At 39.3% G+C, this 24,263-nt stretch overlaps 1 protein-coding gene across 1 annotated transcript in view; it reads left to right on the top strand.

Moving 5' to 3' along the window:
• LOC139688175 (opioid-binding protein/cell adhesion molecule homolog) overlaps positions 1–24,263 on the top strand; it is a 402,452-nt gene that overhangs the window by 357,780 nt on the left and 20,409 nt on the right. The window contains exons 7-8 of the mRNA XM_071585601.1: positions 19,758–19,932; positions 21,869–22,050. Of these exons, the coding sequence (XP_071441702.1) occupies positions 19,758–19,932; positions 21,869–22,050 (357 nt within the window). The remainder of the gene's footprint in view (positions 1–19,757; positions 19,933–21,868; positions 22,051–24,263) is intronic.

Here is a 24,263-nt window from a genome sequence, read left to right as displayed (position 1 = left end):
ACTCTAGCCACTCATTGCTCTTCCACACCGTCTCCATCTCTTTTCTCCGTCATGTAGGTTATCCTCCAGTAAACATGTCTATGTCTACAGACCCAGTGGAGGCGTGGGGTTTGATTCTATTTTTTTCATCCTAGCTGTGTCTGGGAATTAATGTTGGGGCTCAAATTGTGATTACTGTGCGATATGACTCCAGCCGTCAGCGCACTAAGATCACAAAGCGTTATGTGTCTCTACCACCCCTCCAACATCTAGCCTCATTTCTCCTTCCTCTCCGCCCTTGACTACCTCCCTGCACATTCCCCGGTTCAGATGAGAAAATTTCTCATCCTCTTTACTCGTGCCATGACCCTCGCGCCCTCGTGTTTCACTCGGGGGTCAAAACCCCCTTATGAGCACACCCCTACTTCCATTCTTTATCCTTTCCGGTTACTTCCTGCACAAAATCAGCACCCACCCGTAAAGTACGCCTTCTGATCCTGACTTCACGGGGATCGGGATGGTGCGGTGGCTAACTTACATGCTTCCCACCCAGAGAGCCCGAGTTCGAATCCCGGCGGCGGTAGATATTTTTCAGTGTAGTGGCGAAGCGGAGTATCGGATCCTGGAGGTGACAGATATTTTTCAGAAGCATCTCGATCCCTACTTGAGGTGCTTTGTGGGGGGCACTTTGAGTGAGTATGCCGTCCGTCGGATAGGACGTTAAGCTGCCGACCCCTTGGCGCCTTTTGACAAGATTAGGCTAATGCCTACGCCGGGTTTCTCTCCACCCTTCCTCCTTTCCCATCCATCCCTAATGGTGCGAATAACCTCAGCTGTCGGTCTTCTCTCCTAAAATCTACCACTAGATGCGTGTTTTTCCTAAATGAATAGAGTAACTTCATTATATTAATCAAGCACATTGAGATAATTTTCTGTAAAGAATCATCTCAAAATAAGAACTTGCAATCATTCGTCCCCGATCAAATTTTGACGCGGGACCCTTAAAACGTGAACATTTTCTTCTCATGAAATAATGTCAGAAGAACCTCAAATATTGGCCAGTGAGATTGGCAATCGTTTGAAATTGGTTTGGAGTTGTTGAGAATAAGATTACGCAAACGGGTTAATCGTTTATCATAGGCCATCGGTAATCCGTCTACGTAATAAAATGATGTAACAATACCAAATTCTGCCCGTTTTTCTCTAGAGTTAATCGGTTGTCACTTTCGTCAATCTTAGCACGACTTTCTGCCCTCTTTTCTATCGGAAAGCATTAACTTATGCTGAGACATCAAAAGAAATGTCATACTAATTTGCTATTGAAAACACATTTCGTTAAATAGTCAAGTAAATTTGGTAACTTTCATGACTTAACGGCGTGATGAATAACTCATCAGATATGAAATAATTGATACTTTTTTAAAATTTCAGAAGTCTGGAAACATAGGGCCAAAAAACTTTTTTCGGGGTAATGTTATCGCTTCTCCAATATATCTTTCTTAATAATTATAGTTGCCTTTTTCTTATGTAAAGTCGATCAAGTCAGTATCACCTACACTGGATCACCATTTGGCAGCACGAAGCAGGCGTACCTAATCCATAATGTAGTGCAACAAGGATGAAAATAATATAAAAACTCTCACGTACAGGTGTCTCACGTCCATTATGTGCACACATTTTTGCGAAAGCGAATAAAACGAATTTCCGGTACCCTGATAGATCCTGAATTGATTCTAGTCTTGCTCATGTTCCACGAGGCAGTGCGTTCTGTTCCCTATTATGCCTCATTTACATCTCCTAGAGTAATTATATATTAATCAACAAAATGAGGTTAATCACCGATCACCATCGCGCTTATTGGATAGTTAATGGGATAGACGGATTGATAAACATGGGATGCCAAACAGTAATGGAATCAATCTAAGATGGGAAAACATGTTTACAATATATGAGAATCTTAATTAAAGAAACTTCATCTGATCAACGAAATATTGAGAATATATACCGCTGAAAAGTAGAAAAAGGGTAAATGCCTTGCATTTGTATATTTCACGTTGTCTTGTCTTGAATATTTCAAGGGTATTTGTACCCTGTGGTAAAAACATATATTTTTTAACGACTTTGGATTCAAATGTTATCCGCCGATTTTTGATTCATGATTCTTCATGATTTTAAGGAAAGGAATGCACCACGCGATTATTACCCATTCTAAATGACATTATGTCTGGATTCCATATAATTCAACTGAGCGATTTGGTGCTTCGCTGCGTGTGCTGAACCCGAGAAAAAATTTACCCACCAAATTCAACTCCTAAAATATTCAAACACAATAGTGAGTGATGCAGTATTTTTTTATTTTTTTATTTTCAAAATCAAAATATATTGTTTTCTAGAATTATAGATTAATCACGGGAAATCTAAATCTCCATAAATATGGCATCATGGCACCCTCTTCCAAGCACCCAACGTTGTTGCATTGCATGGTGATAAGTTCAATAATGGTGGATGCATATTTCGTTGTAACCTATTCCGTTAGCAGGTCTTTTTAGCAGGAATAACGTGTATTTAATCCCTTTATTTTCACTGTTTCCGTTATTTTACGTCTAAACCTAATGTAGTAACTGTAATATGGAATGTATGTAGTAAGTTATAAAAATTTAACACCGAGGATTGATGCACATTTTTCCAAAAGATTTAGTCATTTTTTTGACGATATATACCCTGAAATTTCCCAGCCAAATGTTTTTTGGAGAGGAAACACTCTCAAGATAACCGAAATAAGATTCCAGGACACCTTGCCGCAAGATGTGAAACTTTCTCCAGTTCGATTCCGTGTAATTTTTTCTTCGTCAATTCCAAATGACAGAAGCTCACAAGTTTGAGATCACTTACGAGAATCTTCTTTTTCTTCCGTTGCCTGCTTTCAACTGTTCAATAAATGGCGTGGTAATAGTGGGCTATGAATGATGCATTCAAGTATCGTAATTTGGTGGAAGTACATTGTTGTCGAGGTCTGGCTACTTATTTCATTTCATCAAGAGGAAAATCTTTAAGCACATTTGTCACGATACGTTTCTGTACCTTTGGTGGCACGTCATTTGTGTTTTGTGCTAGTTATTTTTAAAAAATACCTTTGCTTTTACTATGATGTTCTTATCGGAAACCGCGTAATATTACGCGCAGACTTCTTTTTATTTTAACCGATGCCGCAGCGTGAAAAAAAAATTGGAGGAGAGCCAAATTCTCCCCCCCCCCCGTAACCTTTCAAGCGTCGGTCGGTCTTGTTCTCCCCCTGAGTGATCCATACTCCTACCGTTCCAATTCACCAGAACTGATTTAAATGGTGAGCAAGGGTCGTGCATTTGCGGAAAGGAGGCAGGCACTTTGCTATTCCGACGTCCCTTTATTGTTTCATTGTACCAAGCACCGTCGTCCAGAGATCTCTGAGAAGAAAAGTGATTCGGGGATATGCAACGAGATAGGGTTCGCTGCTTCATCGATTTCGATACCTCTACTTAAGGATTTAAAATTCGCCCAGATCCCCCCTTGGTTTGAGTTTTCCCACTCATCGAGCGAGAATGCCTTGCTTAACATGCATGAGAGACGTCTCATTTGAGACGATTTCCGTCCCTGTTGATAGACGAGCCGTCTCGTCCTCTTACGTACATTTCTGCATACATTCATGGAGCGAGTACGGATGAAAATGTGTACGCGGAATATATGGGTGGATTTAAGGGGAGTGAATACATTGAAATCCTTTTTTATTTCATTTTTATCGATCGAAATAACGTTCTTTTTTATTTCGACCCTCGATTAGGTTACTAAAGACGTAGTTACTAATGTCAGAGTATGCTCATTTTATTCGCTCGGACAATAGTACTCACTCATTTGTATTTAAATCCGTATCAGTTTATCCCAACCCAGAGTCAATACTTTTTCATTTCTCATTATTTAGTGTAGGTTTTGTCCCTTGGTCTTCTTCTTGAGATTTTTATCCCTTGTATTTTTCTTTTATTAATGTCCCTTACAAAGATGTACATTAGTAGTATTTCACCGTGTTCTCAATCCATTTTGATACGTATATTTCAAATATCTGTTCACATAAAGTTATTCTCTTCCGTTTTTGTATACTTATTCTTATCCTAACGTATTGTCCATTTAATCTTCACTTTGAAAGACATATCCGGCAGAGTGTTTTTATTGAAGCGGAAAGGTCTTCTCAATAAATGATGACAAAGAGGCAGTAGACTCTTTGTAGACTACTAAAGCCCTTTCTTAATACATATTCTCTTTTTCTTACCATTCAGTCGCGATTGAACCAATTACGCGTGCTATTTGTTATTATATTTGCATATCCTGTCATTTGTTAAAATATGCACAGATAAAATGTGTATCAGATGTTAAAAGTGAATTTGTAACTCCTCCCGGTGTCGGACCACGTCTGTGTTCGTCAGGGGTGCAGTATTTTTTAAGATCTCCTGAAGCCATGGACCCTGTAGGCGAATCATCCGTATTCCATTATGCTCATGCGTCGCTTCAAGTGAAAACATTTATTTACATGGCGAAGACGAATTGAATTCGAGAAAATGATGTACTGAAGTTATTTCTAAATTTCTTTTAGATGAAGGACAAGTAATCTGGTGCAAATACATGGATTTCCAATCGAAAATTAAATAAAGGAATGCAAAAGCAGGAGATAATGGTAGTGGATTTCTGAATACCAGGTTGATGACGAATTTCAATCCATTAATTAAATTAAATTCGTGAAGTTTCAAAAAAATAAATTTAGGATTTAATAGAATATAGAGGAATACAACGGCCAATACTAAATTAATGTGTAATAATGTTTGTGTACTATGTTTTTCACTTAAATGTATTTGCTCAGAAATATTTCACTTTAAATGTATTTGCTCAGAAAGATAATTATTTGAAATGATGTAATTAATCATTGGAGCATTCTTATTTTTCCATGGCCTGCATTTACATCTTTTTTTTAAAGAGAATTTTCAATTTAGTTGAGCTTCGCTGAGGGCAACTTGAAAACTTTGAATCCTTGACTGAGATATTGATCTGAATTGCATTCACATACACTCATTCACTGGGGGAGTAACATCTACGCATCGTCGGAGAGTATATGTATGTCAGATGTACATTCCTCTGATATCTCTCCCTAGCTGAGCGATTGTAATTTCGTCCTCGCTTTTTATCTGGGAAATAGAGGCGAAAAGTCGCGACTATTTCCGTACATAGGGCATAAAGTTTTAATGGTCCAAATAATTGAAGCAATCAAGCTTGACGATATTGAATTCCTATTTACAAAATATTCTTAATTTTCCCTTGACAAGTGACGGATGAAGGAATGTGGAAACAAGAGATCGCTGACGTTTCCTTAAACCATAAAATCGCACTGTAATCAAATCTAGGCGCCTCTAGTGCTTGAAATAATGAGTACCCAAATGAATTGATTTGATAATAAGCTTGAGATATGTGGTAAACGCTTTGCCATAGTAATAAAAGCGTATTTAACAATTTTAAACTACCGACAGACATATAATGATATATCATAATTCAATGCCGAAATTCTAATATTTCCAGCATGCGAAATTAATCTAGCCAGTAAACCAGTCTTGACGCTTTCACCCTCTATTTGGTGTCCAAGTGCAACTTACACCAAACTATAAAGCTTTCAACCCAAAGATCGGTTTGATAGTTAAGAATGTAGCTCACCTTGTTCAAAGTCAAATGAAATCTTCAAATTCAGGAGAGGGAGTCGGTTACCTTCAGTGCCTCAGTCAGTGTCTCAGAAAGTTCTGGTATCCATTAAATCACACAGCTTCAGTTTAGCTGGGAATATTTAGTTGCGAGACCCGAAATCGAATGAGGCAGTCTCCGTCAAGCAGTCGAACTTGTGGCTCTTGTTCTAACTGGCTCTTATGTCGCCAGTATTGAGAATGAGACTGGTAGTGACTTCGTCCTCCACCCTGCAAATCAGTAGTACATTAAAAAGCGGTGCGATCGATAGAACTTTCATTTGATGTTGCATTAACATTCCCGGCGTACGTAATTCTGCAAGTCTCATCTTCCACGCTGTTCTCTCTAAAACGTTTACTGTTTTGAATCACGCCAAGAGTAATTTAGCCCCTCAGACGTCCTATTAGCCATATGTTTGAGCTTCTGCCGCGACGTGTATGAAGATCTTTAGCTGAAGCGTACACTCCGCCCACATGTGGTGGGCGTATGCTTCTTGCACCAAATTTTTATGTTCCTTTTTCAATACGGTTTCGTCGCGACGGCTGTTAGACCCGAATGGCAAACCTTTTGAACCGGAGACGCACTCCCAAAAGTCACCCCTTTCATCATCCCCCTCCCCCGGCATTCGCGTATCCCGCCTTCGGCATTGCTGGCCGCTGATGCGAGCCCAGCCCGCCTGCGCTCCACTCCTGGACCCGCGGATTCTCTGTTCCAACCCCCCCTCTCCTCCGACTTTGAAGGACGGCAAATTAATTCGTATCAAGACTTGAGACCGGAGAGTGAAAAACCACTGTGTCAGACGAATGCGAGAGAAGACAGGAGTGGGGCGAAAGGGAGAGGTCGGTTTTGGGGAGAGGGAATGGCAAAGAAATTGCGGGGTCAAAAGATTAATAAATGAGAGGAAAGCCCATCGTCATCTTTTTCAAATATTAAAAAGCCTCGTCATATACATATATATATATATATATATATATATATATATATACATTTTTTCCTTCTCGCTCATTCATGAGCTTCAAAAAAGCTACTTCCGCCGGGGCCATATGGAATGGATGATGGGAAGTGGAGCACGGACGCGAGGTAAAAGTGGAATTTGGGAATAAAAAAATAAAAGACGGGAGAGGGAGGGAGTCTGGGTCGTTGGGGGGGGGGAGAGCGGGGGCGGTGGAGTCGGTCGCCGCCAACAGGTCGGCGGTCTTGGCGTTGAATGCCTGGAAAACCGGTCCCGGGCACCGCTGCAGCCTGCCCCCGCACCCGGGAACCCGCCAAGCCCCCGGAATCCCTGCCCCAAGGCAGTCATTTTGTCGTATTGCCGTCGGTGTGGTCTCGGTGGCCAGGGCCGACCGATCTCCCTTCCTCTCGTCATCCCCACATCCCGAGCTCCGATCCTCTTCTCCTGTCACCCCCCCCCCTCACCCTATCCCTTTCCACTGTCGACGCCTGCCAACCCCCACCCCCTCCCCACCCTTCTGAAGGTGAACGCCGCAGATTTTCCGTTCCCTCCGGCCCTTTCCGTTCCCTCACCCTTTCCGCCTTCTACCCCCTCCCCCTTTCATCGTCCCAAACCACCCAACACACGCCCACTCCGCAACCACTCCACCCTCGGTATTCTTTCAACTCTTCCGCGTCACCGGCGTCGCAAAACATTTCAGCCAGGGAGGCGGTCGCCGGATTTCATCTCTCCCCTTCTACCAATTTTATTTTTGCTCGCCGCGAACACGCGTGGGAAAATATGACGGATGGTTTTGCGGTGGTTTCTCTCTCTTACTCGTCCCCATCTTCTCTCGCTTCACTCTCTTCCTCCATCGCTCTCCCGGAACTTGTGGAAGGTTTCTGAAATAAAATATAACCTCCCACACGTGCGGAAGAAACAGCGTTGCCAAATGCGTGTTTCGGAAGCGGGAGCTATTCCATAATGAAGAGGATAATGCGGTGTAATTGAAGTACGAAAATTAAATGCCGTCTGCCGTCGGGGGAAACGGGTGGAGAGTTCGCGGTAGGTTTACCTCCGGTGGACAATTAAAATGCTCTATTTTCGTGGTGTGTCGGTGATTTCGAGAGCTTGTGTGGAGGTTTTCTTTTTTTTGAGCAAAAAAGGGCGTCATTCTATACGGAAATGAGACATCAGCATTTAGATAACCTTGTAAACGCCGGAGAAGGCTCGCTTCTGGTCGCTCTAAAATATTTTATCAGTAGCTTGAATTCGTACGAATAGGGATTCGGAAAGCTGGATCGTTCACGCTTATCATTAGTTCGCATTTTCAGTTACTGTAGTGTGGAAAAAGAATTCACTCGATGCATAAAAGAAGTTTGCAATCGATGTATACATAAATGCGTTGAAATTACTCATTTAAATACCGAGGAAGAAGAATGCGTAAAATGAATGTACGGATTAAACAATTATTTGTGTATGAAATGTTCAAGTATGAAGAGAAATGAAATTTTTAATGGGTTTCGTATTTTCTGATCTAAAACCCCTTGATAATCATGATGAATCACTATTGTACTGCAAAGTTAGAATGTTTAGGTTAATTGGCTTTAAAATTGTTATTTAACCATGAAATAAACCAGTTACCACGGTCTTAATTTTTCTTCGAGAAAGTATTATTTATATACTTCATGACTTGATTTGATGTTATTTTCTATTGCTACCCCTTAAATGTTTGTTACATTTTAAAATAAATTTTCTTATAAAATATTGTTATTAATTATTTCACGAGTCACATTCTATCAGGCCGTTTTATTTATAAACAGATGAACTTATTTCGTTTCAAAATCGATTTTGCTTATATCACGCTAAAAAAAGTCACATTATTGGTGCACATACAGAACGTATAAAAATTAATTCAAATAATTATATTTAGAAATGGCCTAGCTACTATGTTGATTGCAAAGTGTGACCTCAATTGATAAGGAGGAGGATTCTAGGAGTCATTGCCATTTGATGCAATCTTAAAGGTAGCTTTTGAATTGTCCCTAACAACGTATTATATACTGCGTGAATTCACTCTTGCACACTTTATATTTTCTTCCTTCTATATTTCTTCATACTTTCTACCAATAAGTAATAGACACAAAGGCATTGAGATTTGGAAAGGCCACCGAGGTAGATCAAATAGGAAGCATACAGAAAATGATGGCGAGGGGAGTTTAGAAGTCATTCACAGCACGTCTATAACGATAATTTGTGGAGGTCCCAGCTTTCTCAACAGACCAAAGTCCCATCTGGAGAATTCGAGATGGGACTTCGGGCTTTTGTGGGGCTTGAGAGGCGCCTTTCTCAGGTTTCCCGATTTTTTCGGCCTTTTCTGCATCTGAAAGCGTCACGGGCGCCAGAATTCGAGTTCGATCTACGACTTTGGATTTCTAGAGGAGATCTATTATTTGTGTGGTCCAAACATGCGTCTCATTTACAATAGAACGCTTCACAGATCTGCGGATCAACTGCGAGTTTATAAACAGTCCTATATCAGCTAAGACATCTCTTTCGAGTGGAAAAATATCCATCCCTATCCGTGGTATCTTTCTTGCGATTCACTGCTATTGTCCTCAGCTGTGAAATCCTCCCCTCGACTCTGTGGCCGCATGCGGCGTCGCCATATTCGTAATTTATCCTGTCTGACCGCAGACCTGTTGCGGGAGGCGTCAGGTTGGATAATCAATCACACCCTTTGAGGATGGTGACCATATTCAGGTAAATTGTTTGCGGTTTTCTTTGGGCGACAGTTGAGGTGATGGAGAATGAGAGTTCATTTTGAACCTACGTTATTTGAATAGAAATTTTATTAATTTAATTATCAGCGGAAAATATTAATATAAAAGTCATAATTGATCGTTTTTTATTCTGAAAGTAGTGCCTTGGACTAGTTTTCCTAAGTATTTCTTAAAAATGTCTCTCATTTTACGCTTTTCATCGCCTACCTTGCAGTTAGTTATTTCTTGTTATTATTTTACTTTAGCAATTTCCCCATAAACTTAGAATGAATTTTTACGTGATTTCAGACTATTTTCATTCAGTTTAGCCGAAGTCGTCAACTCGTGTTACTTTTGGTCTTCCTTTTGTATAATATGATTATTTCATTCTTTCGCGACTCACGGACCATTGCACTCATTCTATTTTCCCTACGGTACTCACAAGCTAAATCAAGATTTCATTGATATGAATGCCATGTGCAATTGACATCTGAATACATTTTCCTTATTTTTCTTAATAACCCATGCAGAGTGTGAAATTGCTCGAGTAACATGCCCTCCATTGCACTCGAACTATATTTTAGAATTCATTAGCTTATGAATTCTAAAATACGTTGTATAAATAGGTGCGTATTCTTATCATACCGTAAAAAGTGTAAAGGAGTATTTCCACGATCACAATACGATCTGCAGAGTAGAGCTCGATCAATAATGATACTTGTTTTAATCTCTGTTCTCAAGTTAAACTATGTCATCAGGTTTTCCGTCTCTACCTGTACCAATACGAATGCCTTTTTATCTGACAACGTCACTACTTTATTTAAATATAACGTATTAAAATTGCCTCAAAATATGCACGCGGGCAAATTTAGATGGACAGAAAGAAAAAGCGTTATTATGCATGCGCACCACAAGCGTACTCCGTTGCTCGATTAGCGCCGTGAAAATTCAAGTAACGGCAAGATCTACTTTTCGTCTCAACTCAAAGTCATTCATGACTTGATTATTACCACTGTTTATGCCTCCCGCGACGAGATTCAACGAATTGGCGAGTGCTACTGAAATGACAGTTTGGACAGCACTGAAATTTTTACCTGCGACGCTTTTAGGTACCTGTGATGCTTCCAACTGCTCCCTTCAACCTGACTTGCCTTTCCTCCCCTTTCAACCCCTCCTCCTCCTCCTCTCCTCCCCCACTTCTCGTTATACCTCTCGTGAAGTTTAATTTTACGGGCTTCGGGGCCTAAATTCGGTGTGTGATTAACCCAGTCCTTGCTGTAAGTGCTGTTGACGATTCACGCAATGATTACATTCCTTGTTGAATACGCTCGCTCACAGACAGTCTGGCATTTCCTGCAAATACACGCTAATGGCTCTTAATTCCTTCGAGCATCGTAAAAATTTTAAGGATTATACAGGCAAGTCTGTTCCTGCATTTCTTACATGAACGGAAAACGCCACCAAACGAATTTGAGGGAGCCATTCGCGCTTCCAGGTAATACTGCCTTTACTCTTTGAATGTTAAGCACGAGTCATCATTCACATTCATTACTGAAGGACGAATGGTGTAAATAGTATATCTCGAAAGGAGGAAACGAGATGGAAAGAAATAAAATCTTCATAGAATTAATTAAGCTTTCCATATCCAAATTCATCTGTACGTTGGAAATTACCTCTCGTTTTTCTGCCTAAAAATGCTAAGTAAATTTAATAGTTAGGCAATAATTTTTCATGCTATAAATTTCCATTTAGACCGTGCTGATCGAGATTCATTTTGCCGATTATAGGTATGCACAAACCGAATAATAACGCCAATGTAGCGATTTTATCAGGTGTGAAGGCGTGAGGCTAATATTGGATTTCTATAAAGATGTATTAATTAGATGTTAATTATGATCACGATAAAGGTGAAATTTATTTAACGATGATAACGCTGTCTATCGTGACCGTTAGTAAAAAATAATCTCCCTTTTGTGATGATTCGGTTAATTCAATGTCAATACTCGCAGTTTTCGGCTTGATGAGCATTTTTTCTAATTTGCCGGTTGCACTCCCTGATAATCTATGTGTTATAATTTATTATGCGCACATGCTCTAGCCAAAATTTGAATAAATTACTTGAAAAAGTTGGACAAAGAGACATGCAGTTAAATTTTGGTGATGTGCATCATTTGTGTATGCTTCCTTTCATTAATAATTACCCGGTGACGGTATGTCTTTCCTCTATCTTCGTTAATAGAGAATATAAGGGTTAAATAATAAAAGCACCTTCGGTCTCGTGAATCAAAAAGTAAAAGAAAGGTGAAATTTGAAGGGAGCAACCCATCTATGATTAACGTGCAAAGCTTTCATTTTAAATGCAATATGAATGATTTGCCCATCCATCAGAAAGGAAAAGCGAAGGGGTATTTGACGGGCGTCAATGTAGAAGCAAGCCGATTCATCCTCATTAAGGCCAACAACGAGGTATATCAAGTCGTAACATAATGGGCTCTCTAACCTGGCGCCCCGCTGCCGATGCCTCCGTATGACTAATGGACTCCATTGAAATTGCATTGAAAGGCACTCAGGGCTGCATGTCCTATGGTACCGTCAATCGGCATTTTAGAGCTCGCGCATTTCACTGCAGAAAATCATAATTATATGTTAGCTCTTGGAAACCCGTGCCCCATTCAGTTTAGCTGAAGATATTCCACTTGCTGTTCAGATTTTTAACAACCGGCCCGCTATTTCGACTCGATAGCTTAAAAATCCATCGAATATGTCAAGGATATTCAATTCATATTATTCTGTGTAGGTAATAGACTTCCTTCCATTTACTCAAGCATATCCCCCACGAATTCGTAAATGCCTCTGCTCATTTTCTCATATTGAGCTAATTACGCAATGTCCTATTAGTAAAAAAATTTCAAATCCAAGGAATATGGAGGCAGTACACTTTATAAGCAGTGGATTTTCTCGTCTCCTCCTTGATTTTTATAGAAATAATGGTGATGACTTTAGTTTTCTTATATTTGTGATTAACAAAGGAAGACAGTTGGAATTTGAGGTGCTTGATGTTAAAAATTTTGTTTGGGGAAAGTAAGACCTGACCTGAATTTTTAATTCCCGCTTGGTATCCAAAAATGGGCAAAAGAAAAGTACTCGTTTTCGTCCTTCCAAAATACGTGGATAATTTTAACAAAAATTAATTCTACAGGTCCAATGTGTGCCCTTAACCTAAAAATACGATTTTGGGAAGGAATGATATCTGTGGAAAAAGAATTTTTATGGGTTTCGTTAGGGAATAAAGATGATTTTGGATCGATTTCCGACTTAGCCCATCCTTAATTATCCCACGTTAACAATAATTCTCCGTTTTGGGCGGAGGGAGGGAGATATGGACATTCTCGGAGGAATGCTGTGCGGACGAAATTTTCGAAATCCTTCTCCTCCGCCGCGCTCCCAAGGGTAGATGGTGAATGCATTTTTGTGAGAGGCGATGTGGGCGAGTTAAAAAGAAGGAAAGGGAACTCAGAATGTAATCATGTCATCTCGCATTCATACATTTCAATGGGCTCCCTTTCTCTCCCCTCCATCTCAATCCCACACTCACATCCTCCCTTTGATGATCGTATAAAAAGGTTGGGTGCGGCCCAAGTAGGCCCTCCGCCACCGCGCCTCGATGGTGCGGGCCTCTCGTCCCCGACCGCGCCCACAGAGGGTGACCGGAGCTCGGCCGCCATTACTCGGGCCGCGGGCGCATATTGACACCCTTCCGGGGGGAACTCCGCTCTCCTCCACCTTGTTTCTTATCTCCTTCCATCACCCCATCCACATATCTGCTTTTTCTCTCACATATTTCACCGCCGACCTCCTCTCTCTTGCCACCATCACCCGGCTTTCTCGACCTCCCTCCCACAACAATTCCTTCCCCACCGCTGGATTCAGTCATCGGATCCCATATCCTCTCCTGCTCGTCCGATGTTTCGCCAATCACCTCTGCTCCCTCCCCCTTCGCCTTCTCCCTCTCTCTTACCCCACCCTTCGGCCTACTCAGTTATATACAGGGTCCGCGGAAATCTTTACCCTGGGAACAACAGTTCGAGATCCCCGAAAGCGCCGAGGACCGTAGTTCCCGTACGTGTTTCCTTGATATTTTTTTTGTCTTACGGTATTCAGCAGATCGATTGGAGGTAGTTTTTCATTCATCACAGATCTGGGCCAGGTCCTTCTCTTCGGAATAAGTTTCTAAACTTACGAGACTCTTTTCTTACGAGACTCTTACGAGACCCTTTTATTTCGTTGGGTTTCTCTCTTAGTGTTTCGTATTTCCTCTGCATCTCATCGAAAATCTCTCGGAATCCAAAATTAATTCCAAGGTCTTTTCAGTGACCATTCACCTGATTTGCCTGTAGGTATCTCAAAATTGCTTATTTTGAATTAGCTGTGTGAGTGAATCCCATGAAATTTTGATGTAATTGGCCCTCGCACATTCAACTCATAATTCAGAGTAGTATGTTAAAATATTTTTAGAACCCAGCTAAGAAGTGTAGATGTACAATTTGGGTAACATAATAATTCTTACTGAGCCCACTCATTCATTCACCTCTCGGTTTTGATGCTTTTGAATGAAATTTTTTAGTGGATAATATTGGACCTAGTCAAAAATTTGACCATGGGACTTCAGACTTTGGGTTGTGTGACCCTACTTTTCTTTCACCCTGCTTTCGCATTCCGACTCCCGCCGCTTGAGGAAGCGGCTGACCCTCGTAGTTAGGACCCTAGCTCTTCTTCTTCGTCGACGCCCGGGACTGAAATTTTTTTGTGGGAGTTGAGAACTGTTTTTCTTGTTGCTCCAAATCCCTCTGCCCCAGGAAAAGTACTCCCATGAGCGAGTGCGCAGTCTTGCTAAGGAAGCCGAAATTTGATGTCTCTGTGGAGTTCAGAAGAAGAATGGCGCCCTTTTCAGACTTCACCGACTACGTCTCCGGATTTAAGCATAATAATTCTTGAGTATTAGGCCCCGCGAGACAGAAATAACTGTCTACCTCGAAGTGAATCACTTGGGCTCAACCTATTTTTCTTTTTATTTCGACCTCATAACACGAATCGCGAAGTGGTTGATGCCGATGGCCGAAGACTGTATTCCAGGCTGAAAAAAATGCCCCGTTAGCTTCATGTAGTGGGTGGTCCAAGTTGACTATGACGATTTTTCGCATCTTATCTTATTCACCTTTGTTTTTCATACCTATTTTGCGATATATACCGCGTTTTGTTTTCGATAAACAAAATCTCAAGACGTGGTAATTAAAATGTATCTTGCCTTTCTCTCTCTCTCTCTCGGAAAACTCCATTTTTAGTTTCTGTTTGAAATTGGCCCTTTCCAACTCAACTCGTTATTTGGTCCACCTCATAATTGTTGTAAATGAATAATTGGAAAACTATGTAAATCTAGATGATGATGAGTGGGTAGAAATACGTAGAAGTTTAGAACTATCCAATTCAAAATTAAGGTATAGATTGTACGAGAGTACATAACATTAACAACCCCAGAAATTCCACCGAGAACCTATGAAGCTTTCTCGTGTATTTTAGAGTGCTATTTTTGACTACAAAATTAATTTAAGAATGGGATCAATTCATCCCGCACGCAAAAGCAACTGTAAAGAGATTTCTCTGGATTCAAGCTTTTAACGATAGCTTTTTACTACTTTGAGCTCCAAATTGACTAATTCGTCCATTCTGTTCGTTTTAGCATTGCATTTACGAATTATAATTTGAACCACTCCTGGCCGTGCAAACGAACAAAGAAGTTTAATGCAAGTCCGTCAAAATGCATCCGTTCACTTATTACGTCGTACATTAGTGTTTTGATATTTCGCTGAATAAAATGCGCGGTACCTTTGTGGGTCTGTTTAAATGTTTGCCTTCAAAAGATGTTATTTTCCGTCGTATATTATTGGTACTTCTCCTAAGTGCTAACGAAAGCAGTTTTGTACAAATCATTAGGTAATAGAATGATATCGCACCAAATGCGCAAAATCTGTTGTATTTGCTAGAATAAATTTGGAGGAATGAAAAAAAAATTGGCAAACATTTTGCTGAAGTATTCCACGGTTTAAATGCCTTATTATCAATTGGTCTCTGATTCCCATTGGCATTAATCGGTAAGGGCTCAGTTCGAAGAGGCGACCGCGGCTCTGCAGCGCAGAGCTCGCACTTACCTTCCCTCCACACACACACCTACCCTGACATATCTCCCCACTCTCCTCTCTCTCTTTTTCTCTTTTTCCTCTCATCCTCTCTTGCCCCTTTCCTTCATCCCTCTCCTACTAGTCCTCCTCCGATCCATAGACGACGACGAGGGATCTTAATATCGTAAGGCGTCCCCCGTTGCTCAAAAGGAACTGCGGCAAAGGGGAAGTCGCGAAATGAAAATAGGACGACCCTGAAGAAGATGGGGCGATAGGGATGCGCGGGAGTGGGGCAGGGGGAGTGCGGCGAGCCGGGAATATGGATCGTAATAAAAGAAAGCTTAGCCTTTGGGAGCGCTCTTTCGCGCATGTGTGTGTGTGTGGTGGCCTTCACGAAGGTTGCCCTTCCCGCCCCTTTTTATATATATATATATATATATATATTTTTTTTTTCTTTTCCCCTTTACAACTTCTTACCTCCCCGAATCATCCAAACCCAGCCCGGCCTCTGCACAGACCCCCCTTGCCCCCGCTGACTGGTCTCAAAAAATAGTAAAATAAAAGCACCCTCGCGTGGTCACACACAAGACTCCGGTGCTCGTTTCCTTCCTCTCGGGGCTTCGTCCTTCGCTCCAGCGGGGAGGAAAAGGCTGGGGATAAATAACACCAGGAGTAGGAGAAAAAAAGAATGAAGTGCAATGGCAATATCCTCAGGGAAATGGGTCAGGTGTTGGGGTCGAGCCAGAGTTGCGTCTCCCGCGACCCTGACGCCCGATATCTTGGGTCTTGGAGAAGGGGACCAAAAATCGCGAGTGCTGTGACTATCGAGATCTCGATTAGAAAGAAAGTCATGGGATATAAAATCGCGTATCACAGTTACCTGTATTCGCAGTGATGGTACCAGAGGGTGTACAGACCGAGATTGACGTTGAGAATATTTATGACTTAATGGATTTCCTCCAGTAAATGATAGTTCGAAGAGAGAGAACTTCGGAGTCAAATTTCCCAATATTGCGATTAATAATATCGTTTCACTAAGGATAACTTGAAAGTAAAGGAACGAGGATTTCTGGCCAATTAATATGCACATGGTCACAAAATAATCGAAGTAACCGTTGTCTGGCCCCTTGCGCCACTGTCCGTGAGGTTAACTGCAACGTTTAAACCTTTAAGAAAGTATGTAATTTTGACTGATTCAGAGAAACTTCGGGGAGTTTCGCAAAATATACGAAATTTGAGTCACTCGCTGATGTGAAATTAATCAATGAAAGAATGAGTAGTCTAAAGTTTATTTATCATGACCGGGATTCGAACTCAGCTCCCTCTAATTTTTCTCGAATGGTAAAGTTAAACGTAAAGAGTACGCTATGAAAAACAATAGGTAGGAGTGAAACAGGAAATTTGACTCTGCGGGGACGTTATCCAGTGGAACGTCTCTCTCTCAAACCATGGGGAGCATGCCATGCGACTAAAATTCGACGGCATGTCGATTTACATCTTCCCTTCCCCTCCTTTTAATTTCTCTCGTGGGTTGACTCGTAACTTCACTCAAACTGATTGATTTTTATAGAGGCCGAAAACCGGATTACTCTTAACTTGTTAGATCTAGCAGTGTCTAGTGACACTGCTAGAATTCGGAACCAGATCCCGCTTTGTGTATTAAGTAAATTACTAATGATTATATTAATCGTTTTCTTAATACTAAAGGAAAAAATTAAAAAAAAACAATGTAATCTTCAGTTATTAATTGTCCAATTCGAGTGAGGTGGTTGGAATAATCGAATTTAGTAGATGGAGACTGGATAAATGGCTTATCGTAATGTAAGCATTGAACCCGGTCCTGGTTGATAGAGAATTCGTAAATGATTGGTTTTGAAACTTCTAAAAATCTACCTTTCCAGCGGTCTCCGATACAAATCAAGTCCAGTCTTAGCATTGCACGTGGAATATGTCGATATTTCTCGACTTACCCCGTTTAATTCTCCTTGAACATAAACCCTCATGAATCTTTCTAGTACGGCATTTTGTTACATCGAGGATGAATATTAAAAGTTGTAGTATCACTCGTTCCCCGTTGATAAGCGTATCACTTCGCTTAGTAGCTCGAAATGTTAATTCGGTATCACTTGAGCATCACTAATCAGTGTATTATCGCTCGATTCTATGTAGTTTTCGCGAAATTTTTGCGTTTTACATCTAATTTTTTCAACAGCCTTTATTTCGCACCTCTTCCCTGTCGAATATCATCTCCTTCACCCGTATATCCATCTCCCCTTCCCCGTGCTCTTCATCACTCTCGTATTTTCCCTTCCTCCCTCCCCCCCTGACTCGCCTCTCCCTCTTACTCTCTCCTCCCCTCTCACTCTCTCTCTCTCTATCTAGGGGGCCAAGAGTGTGAATGGCTCAAGCCTCAACGATGGAATGTATGGGTCCCACCCTTCCTTCGCTTTACACCTCGTTTCTTTTCCCATGCGCCCACGGAAAAGGGTCTTGGAATCCCGAGTTGATGAATTCGGATCCGAGGGCGTTGCGTTAAGATATTGAGGATTGCGTTTGGGATGAGTCAGCCATTGGGTATGAGGTTGGGACTGGTGATTTTTTTTTCAATTCGATGATGGAGAATGGGAGATGGCGATGCTGAAGAAGAGTAGGGAGATATATAAGAAGTGAACGTAGGTCTGCAAAAGATCCATTTCGCCTCTTTCATCGGCTTGACTTTATTTTTGGTCCTAGGTTCAAATGAATGAATGTTACTTTGGAGAAATTCCGTCAAGAAGTAATTTTGAAAGTGATTCGGAATATGGGATTCGGAAATGTCACCCAAAGAATCTCATTTACTTGGAAAGGTATTTTCTTCTTCCAGTTTTCTCAAATACCTGTTCTTATTTTATTTTGGAAGCGAATTAATGTGATACGGCATTAATGGCAAGATGTTTTAGTGCCCCAGCATTGATCAATAAGCTAAAACCTTTCGCTTAGAGGGCAACGTATGTTGTAATGTGATTATGATAACCTAATTTTCTTTTATGTTGATCCTTTCCCCTTGCTAGATCCAAAACCTTTCCTCTAGCTCGGCATTTCCTTTACTGACACCTTCAAGCGTGTACTATTCTCGGAAATGACAGGTTATGATAAATTTCAGTGAACCAAAAATTATAAAAACAAACATTAGCTTCAGCTCTGTGTGTGCTTTCTACTTAAAATAAAGATAGGGAAGCAATATTTTAATTATGGGCACATTTGGTAGCAAGGTCATGGAAATAGTACTTTTAGTGCTTTACCTACACTAAAATGGCACGGGTGATTATTTTTTTATTTATATTGCTGAAAATATTCTTCTGCGGTTGTAGTGGAAGTGTCACCTGAGTATATTTTACCCTGAGCCTTGCACCACAACTTTTATTTTAAAAATGCCTATTCTAAAGGCTCAGCAGTTTAGTGCTTGCACTCCATTCCTGTTCATCAGTGATTAATCAGCGTTCAGGAGCGTTTAATCAGTTCATCAGCGTTTGAAATGTTTCTCTAACTTGTTTTTCGGGCCTTTCATCCAATACTTTTAGCTAGTTATTTACCGTCTAGTGCATATTGTTTCAGGAAAGTTCATCGGGTTATTTTCTCGTTAATTAGCGCTTATGTCACTACGGAAACTTTTGACTGAGAGATTCTCATGCCATTCACATTACATATATATTCCTGATTGGTTGTTTTTTCGTCAAATTACCCAGAGTTGCCTATTGCATTTAATTTGCTATTTCTGCGATTATCGGTGGAGATACGAGCAAGATGACATTTGGCGGTGGAAGCTCCATTTGGGCTAGATATCTTTGGCGTTTTTAATATTATGGTCAAATTAATTGGGAGTTGATGACTGTAATAAAAGTCAGCTTCATCATGAAAAATCCCGTGTCGCGAAGTACACTGGAAAGCTCTTACGTTTATTTAGAAAACGGAAAACCATATAGTATTTCCGTTTTCTACTCCTCATCCAGCCTCAAATAGCCGCAAGCCTCTTAAAGCTTTCAAAGGAGTTTGGAAGTTGAAAAATCTGTTTATTTAATTGAAATTGGAAGTTTTTAGATTATGGAAAGCTATTTCCCACTTGCATAGCATAAACTTTGTGAAAATGTCACTAATGAAAGCTTTAATTTCCTCCAAAAGGTGCTCTGGTTCCGCAACACACTCCGACTGGACACCACAGACAACCGAATCACCGAGTCACGAGGTAACCGACACACCCTGCTCCTCCGCAAAGTGAAGTCGACAGATTTCGGTAACTACAGTTGCCTTGCTGACAACTCACTTGGAAAGACGAGGCAGTATGTGGAATTGTCTGGTAAGTGATCTACTTGAAATCGTTGACAATATGTTTGTCCATTCTCTTGAAATATGTTGTTTACCTTCAAAATTCCAAATGAACTCATAAACTTGATGATCGGTACTTAGCAGACTGAAATTCCATCATCCAAGATGGAATTTCTCTTCCAAATGACCAGTTTCATTATTGGCTAGTCGGACACTTATGTTACTTCTGGACAGCATCCAATCCGTGTGGGAATATCACTTTGTAAATGCATTAATATTTAAAGTACTAATTAGTATACTCAGGTGGTTTTCGTGTTTTGCTCATCGCGAGTTTTCTTCTAAAGACGCTCACTGTAGCGCAAGAGTCGATGCACGTCGATGCGATTTTATGGGTGGGATGTCACAAATTGTAATTTTTTCTTCCGTCAGAATGATGGTTATAAATACGGGACATTTTTGAATTTTGTGACAGTTTTAATACCATGTTGTAATGGTTCTAATACCATGTAAACTAAGTGAACACTTTTCAATGACGATGTAAATTTGTCACAACCAAGGAGGTTGTAAAATCACTGAATATGGAATTAATGCATTTGTCACAAGTCTAATTACGATATGCTGCCAGTTTGAGAAGGAAACTGATTCCTGCTCAAGGTCTGACTCAACGTGTTGTCAATCATAGCCATAGGATAGAAAATGAAATTTATGGAAATATCCTGATGCCACTTTCCAAGGATATGCAATAACGTCGCCTACCCTCAAGGATATGAAAATCGTTGCATGTATCCAAGGATACTATTAAAAATGCCTATATCCAGGGATAAGGAAACTTGTTTATTTTATATTGACATTAGGGTATAGCTATCCCAAACCACAACATAACCCTTTTCATCTAAAAAATGTTCCCTGGTTCCTCTGTGACACTTCACTGAATCGCTTTAATATGAGCAATTCCATCTTATAAATTGAGCCAGTAAACATCAATGAGTTTCTTATCCTCCAAAGTTTGTTTGGGTCATATGACTTGAAAAAATACTGAATGATTGAGTAGCAGCAAATTTTTGATAGAAATTTCTGCCATTGTACATGTCATCTAATTATACTCTACCTACCACATATTTGACTGTAAATTCAATATAATATGTTATGATAGTTTTATAGTAGCTCATGTATCTATCATCATATTATTTTAAGATCTTCCTTATTGCAGAGTTACGTAGTCCATGTTCATATAAAATTTTTGAGCATATCTGTGATTCACTTCTTCAAGTTATCTGTCCATTATACATATAATTTGTCCACAGTGTCATTACTACATGATATTTTCTCAAAACTCATTTCTTCAGGCTGATTTGATAATTTCCATGGCTTAGTTTAGAGAATGTTGGTGTTTGCAAATATTTCATTGATTCTATACAATTCCTTGGTTTTGCCTTGTCCAAAAGACAGTAATTGTATTTTGTGTGCTTACTACATCCACCCATCCACATATTCCATAAATCCAGGATGAACTTCTCTGTCCCCTACATTTGGTGGTAGCAGTTGACTGATACTTGTCAAGGCTAATAAATCTAGCTTGAATATAAAAGTATCATAATGTGAGTAAAGCAAGCAAGCACCCATTTAATATATGTACTTTTCATTTCATCATTCACACTTAATGATTTCATTTAAAATTTTTGATGATAAATTAATATATGATCAATGGTTAATTAATCATATAGTAATTTATGGTTGATTCATTAATCATCTGGATAATTATGATATGGTTCATTAATCTATTGGATCATGGTTCTTGTTTAATAGCTTCCATGCCCGGCAGAGTGACTTAGCAGCCTTAAGGCCATTCAGTACACTCACTAGCAGGAAGTTTTACTAGCTCATAACCAGCACATCTTACTAGGTTAATCTCAAATTTAAATTTTTGAGTGGCAGTGGAGATATTAATTTTTTAACATTATTTACAGGGAAGCCTAATCCAGCTGAATTCAGAAGTGGACCTCTGTCAAGTTATCGTGACAGCTACAATATCTCTTGGTCAGTTGTTTCCTTCACAAATGTAGAGGAATACAAGCTCTACTACAGGAAGCTGCCGGTGAGTGAGCTTCAGCCATCCCCAAGGCAACAGCAGTCAAAGCATAGTGAAGTGGTAATTAATAGTTAAATATCCACCCTGCCCTCTGAAGTGTTCATTGAACATTTTAAAAATCAGAAAACCAAAAGATTTTAACAAAAAATTCTTTAATAATTGCTATATGAGTTAAATCTAGATTTCAAACTCTACCCTTCATCTACATACCACTCCTATACCATGAATTCTATTCAAGGCACTTCATGATTGTTCCACTGAACATTCATTTAACAAGATTCTAAGGGAGCCATGAATGTAGCTTCTTTTTATTTTAAAATCATTTTATATAATATTTCAGGCTCTATTAGTTTAACATCTACTATATTCAATTATAGCTAAGTAACTGCTCACTGAGCAAATGGATAAAAATTTGAATTAATGTAGTCCTAACTTAGTACAAGTAAGACCGTACAAGTCAAAAAGACAGTTATCATAAAAATTGCAACTCCATTTCATAAAGTGACTATTATTCATTCTACTTCAAGGTCATTTATATATACCTTGTTATTGTCTGAGGAATAATCATCATTGAGCAAGTGGAGGATGCCAATTTTGTGAAAGTACTTCATATTTATACAAAAAATTATACTGCTAAGAACATTGTAATTCCAGGTGTACATAATTTATACTTATTGATATTTTCTTTGTTTATTATTTTACCATCACTAATTTTAAAAAGCTTTAACGTATCCATCATAGTGAAGGTAGCCTTCTAGATTATATTAAAGGTTATTTTATGAGAAAGTTTCTTTTTCCTGTTGGGCATGAAAGCACCTGATTCTGCATTTAACATTCGCATATAGCATTTTGGAGTAGCTACCTATTAGTTTATCTATCAGGGTTACCACTGGTTTATATGGGATTTTATTTATTGAGATGATTTAATAATCGCAAGCTAACATGGGATATATTGGTGCCATTCCCAACCATCGCACTCTCATCAATCTCACTTTTCATCATATTAATTTTTTGGTCATGTCCAAAGGATCATTTTAGGAATTAGTAAAAGCCATTCATAATTTTTCAAAGAAAAATTTAGAATATGATGGATTTATTTCTTCTATTATACCATTATCCAGCATATTGGTAAACTTAATTATTTTTTATTATCAACAAGAAAAGTTATGCCTGTTCCCAAAGAAATTAACAATGAATGTTTATCGACACTTCAGTATGGTATCTCTTTGTAGCTTAAGTAAATGGAGAAAGTTAATCTTTCCTCAATTCTGGACATAACCAGTGTAGATAGCATTACCGCAATTCTTCAGGTCTTTTGTCCCATTCCTAATAAAATGTTGCCCATATTTTTGCTCAAATGTATGTAAGAACCTTCCCCATTCATATTTGAAAGAGAGCCCAAGCAAGGAATAATTTCATAGTGCACATTTGCACTTTTTGGGCATTGTAAGTTATCAATATTTCAAATGCTACATATTATCCTATTCACTACCATTATTTCATTTTTTTATATGTTTGATTTTTCAGCATTTTGTACAAAATGCACCTTAAATCAGCATCTCATGATGCTAATAAAAGTAAAAAATATGATATTTTATTATTCAGATCTTCTGTAAATTTAATATTTTTGTTTTCTTGAAACTTTTCAGCTCCCTGATAGCATGATTGGTTTTTATCTTATTCCATGTCTTAAAATGCTGAAATCACTATATATTTGTGGCCCTTTCATTATTCCAGCTTACCTTTCAATTATACTTGAGGGAAGTGAACAAGTTTTCAAGATGATCGATCCCATATCATTTATATTATTGAATTAAAACAAATGTTAATGCCCTAATGTGCATCTTTCATTTGGATTGAACATGAAAGAAAATATCTTAATATTTTCACTTAAAGGGCACTACCTATGTATTCCAAGTTTTGTATGCACATATCTTCATGTACCTATGTTGAAATCCTATTATAAATAACCAATGCATCATTAACTTGAAATTTGGATACGTATTTGGAATATATTAGAATAAGTTGATAATTTTTATCAATTAAATTTAATGGCAGAAACTAGATCCACTACTAATGAGCCAAAGTTATGAATTGATAAAAATTAAATGCTCAATGGGTAGATTTTTTGCAGTGTATAGTTTTAGATTCCAACCATCAGTACTCAGAAGACATAAGCCTAATCACACCCTGAAGTTTATGGTTAAAGTACCAGGAGTAGTGGAAGGTAGCCTTCATTAGAGTATGTACGCTACTTCAGCCCTCTGTTTATT

This window comes from Hetaerina americana, unplaced genomic scaffold (assembly GCF_022747635.1).
Source record: "Hetaerina americana unplaced genomic scaffold, ioHetAmer1.1.p SCAF_2, whole genome shotgun sequence".
Taxonomy (NCBI): domain Eukaryota; kingdom Metazoa; phylum Arthropoda; class Insecta; order Odonata; family Calopterygidae; genus Hetaerina; species Hetaerina americana.
This window is presented reverse-complemented; position numbering and strand designations above follow the sequence as displayed.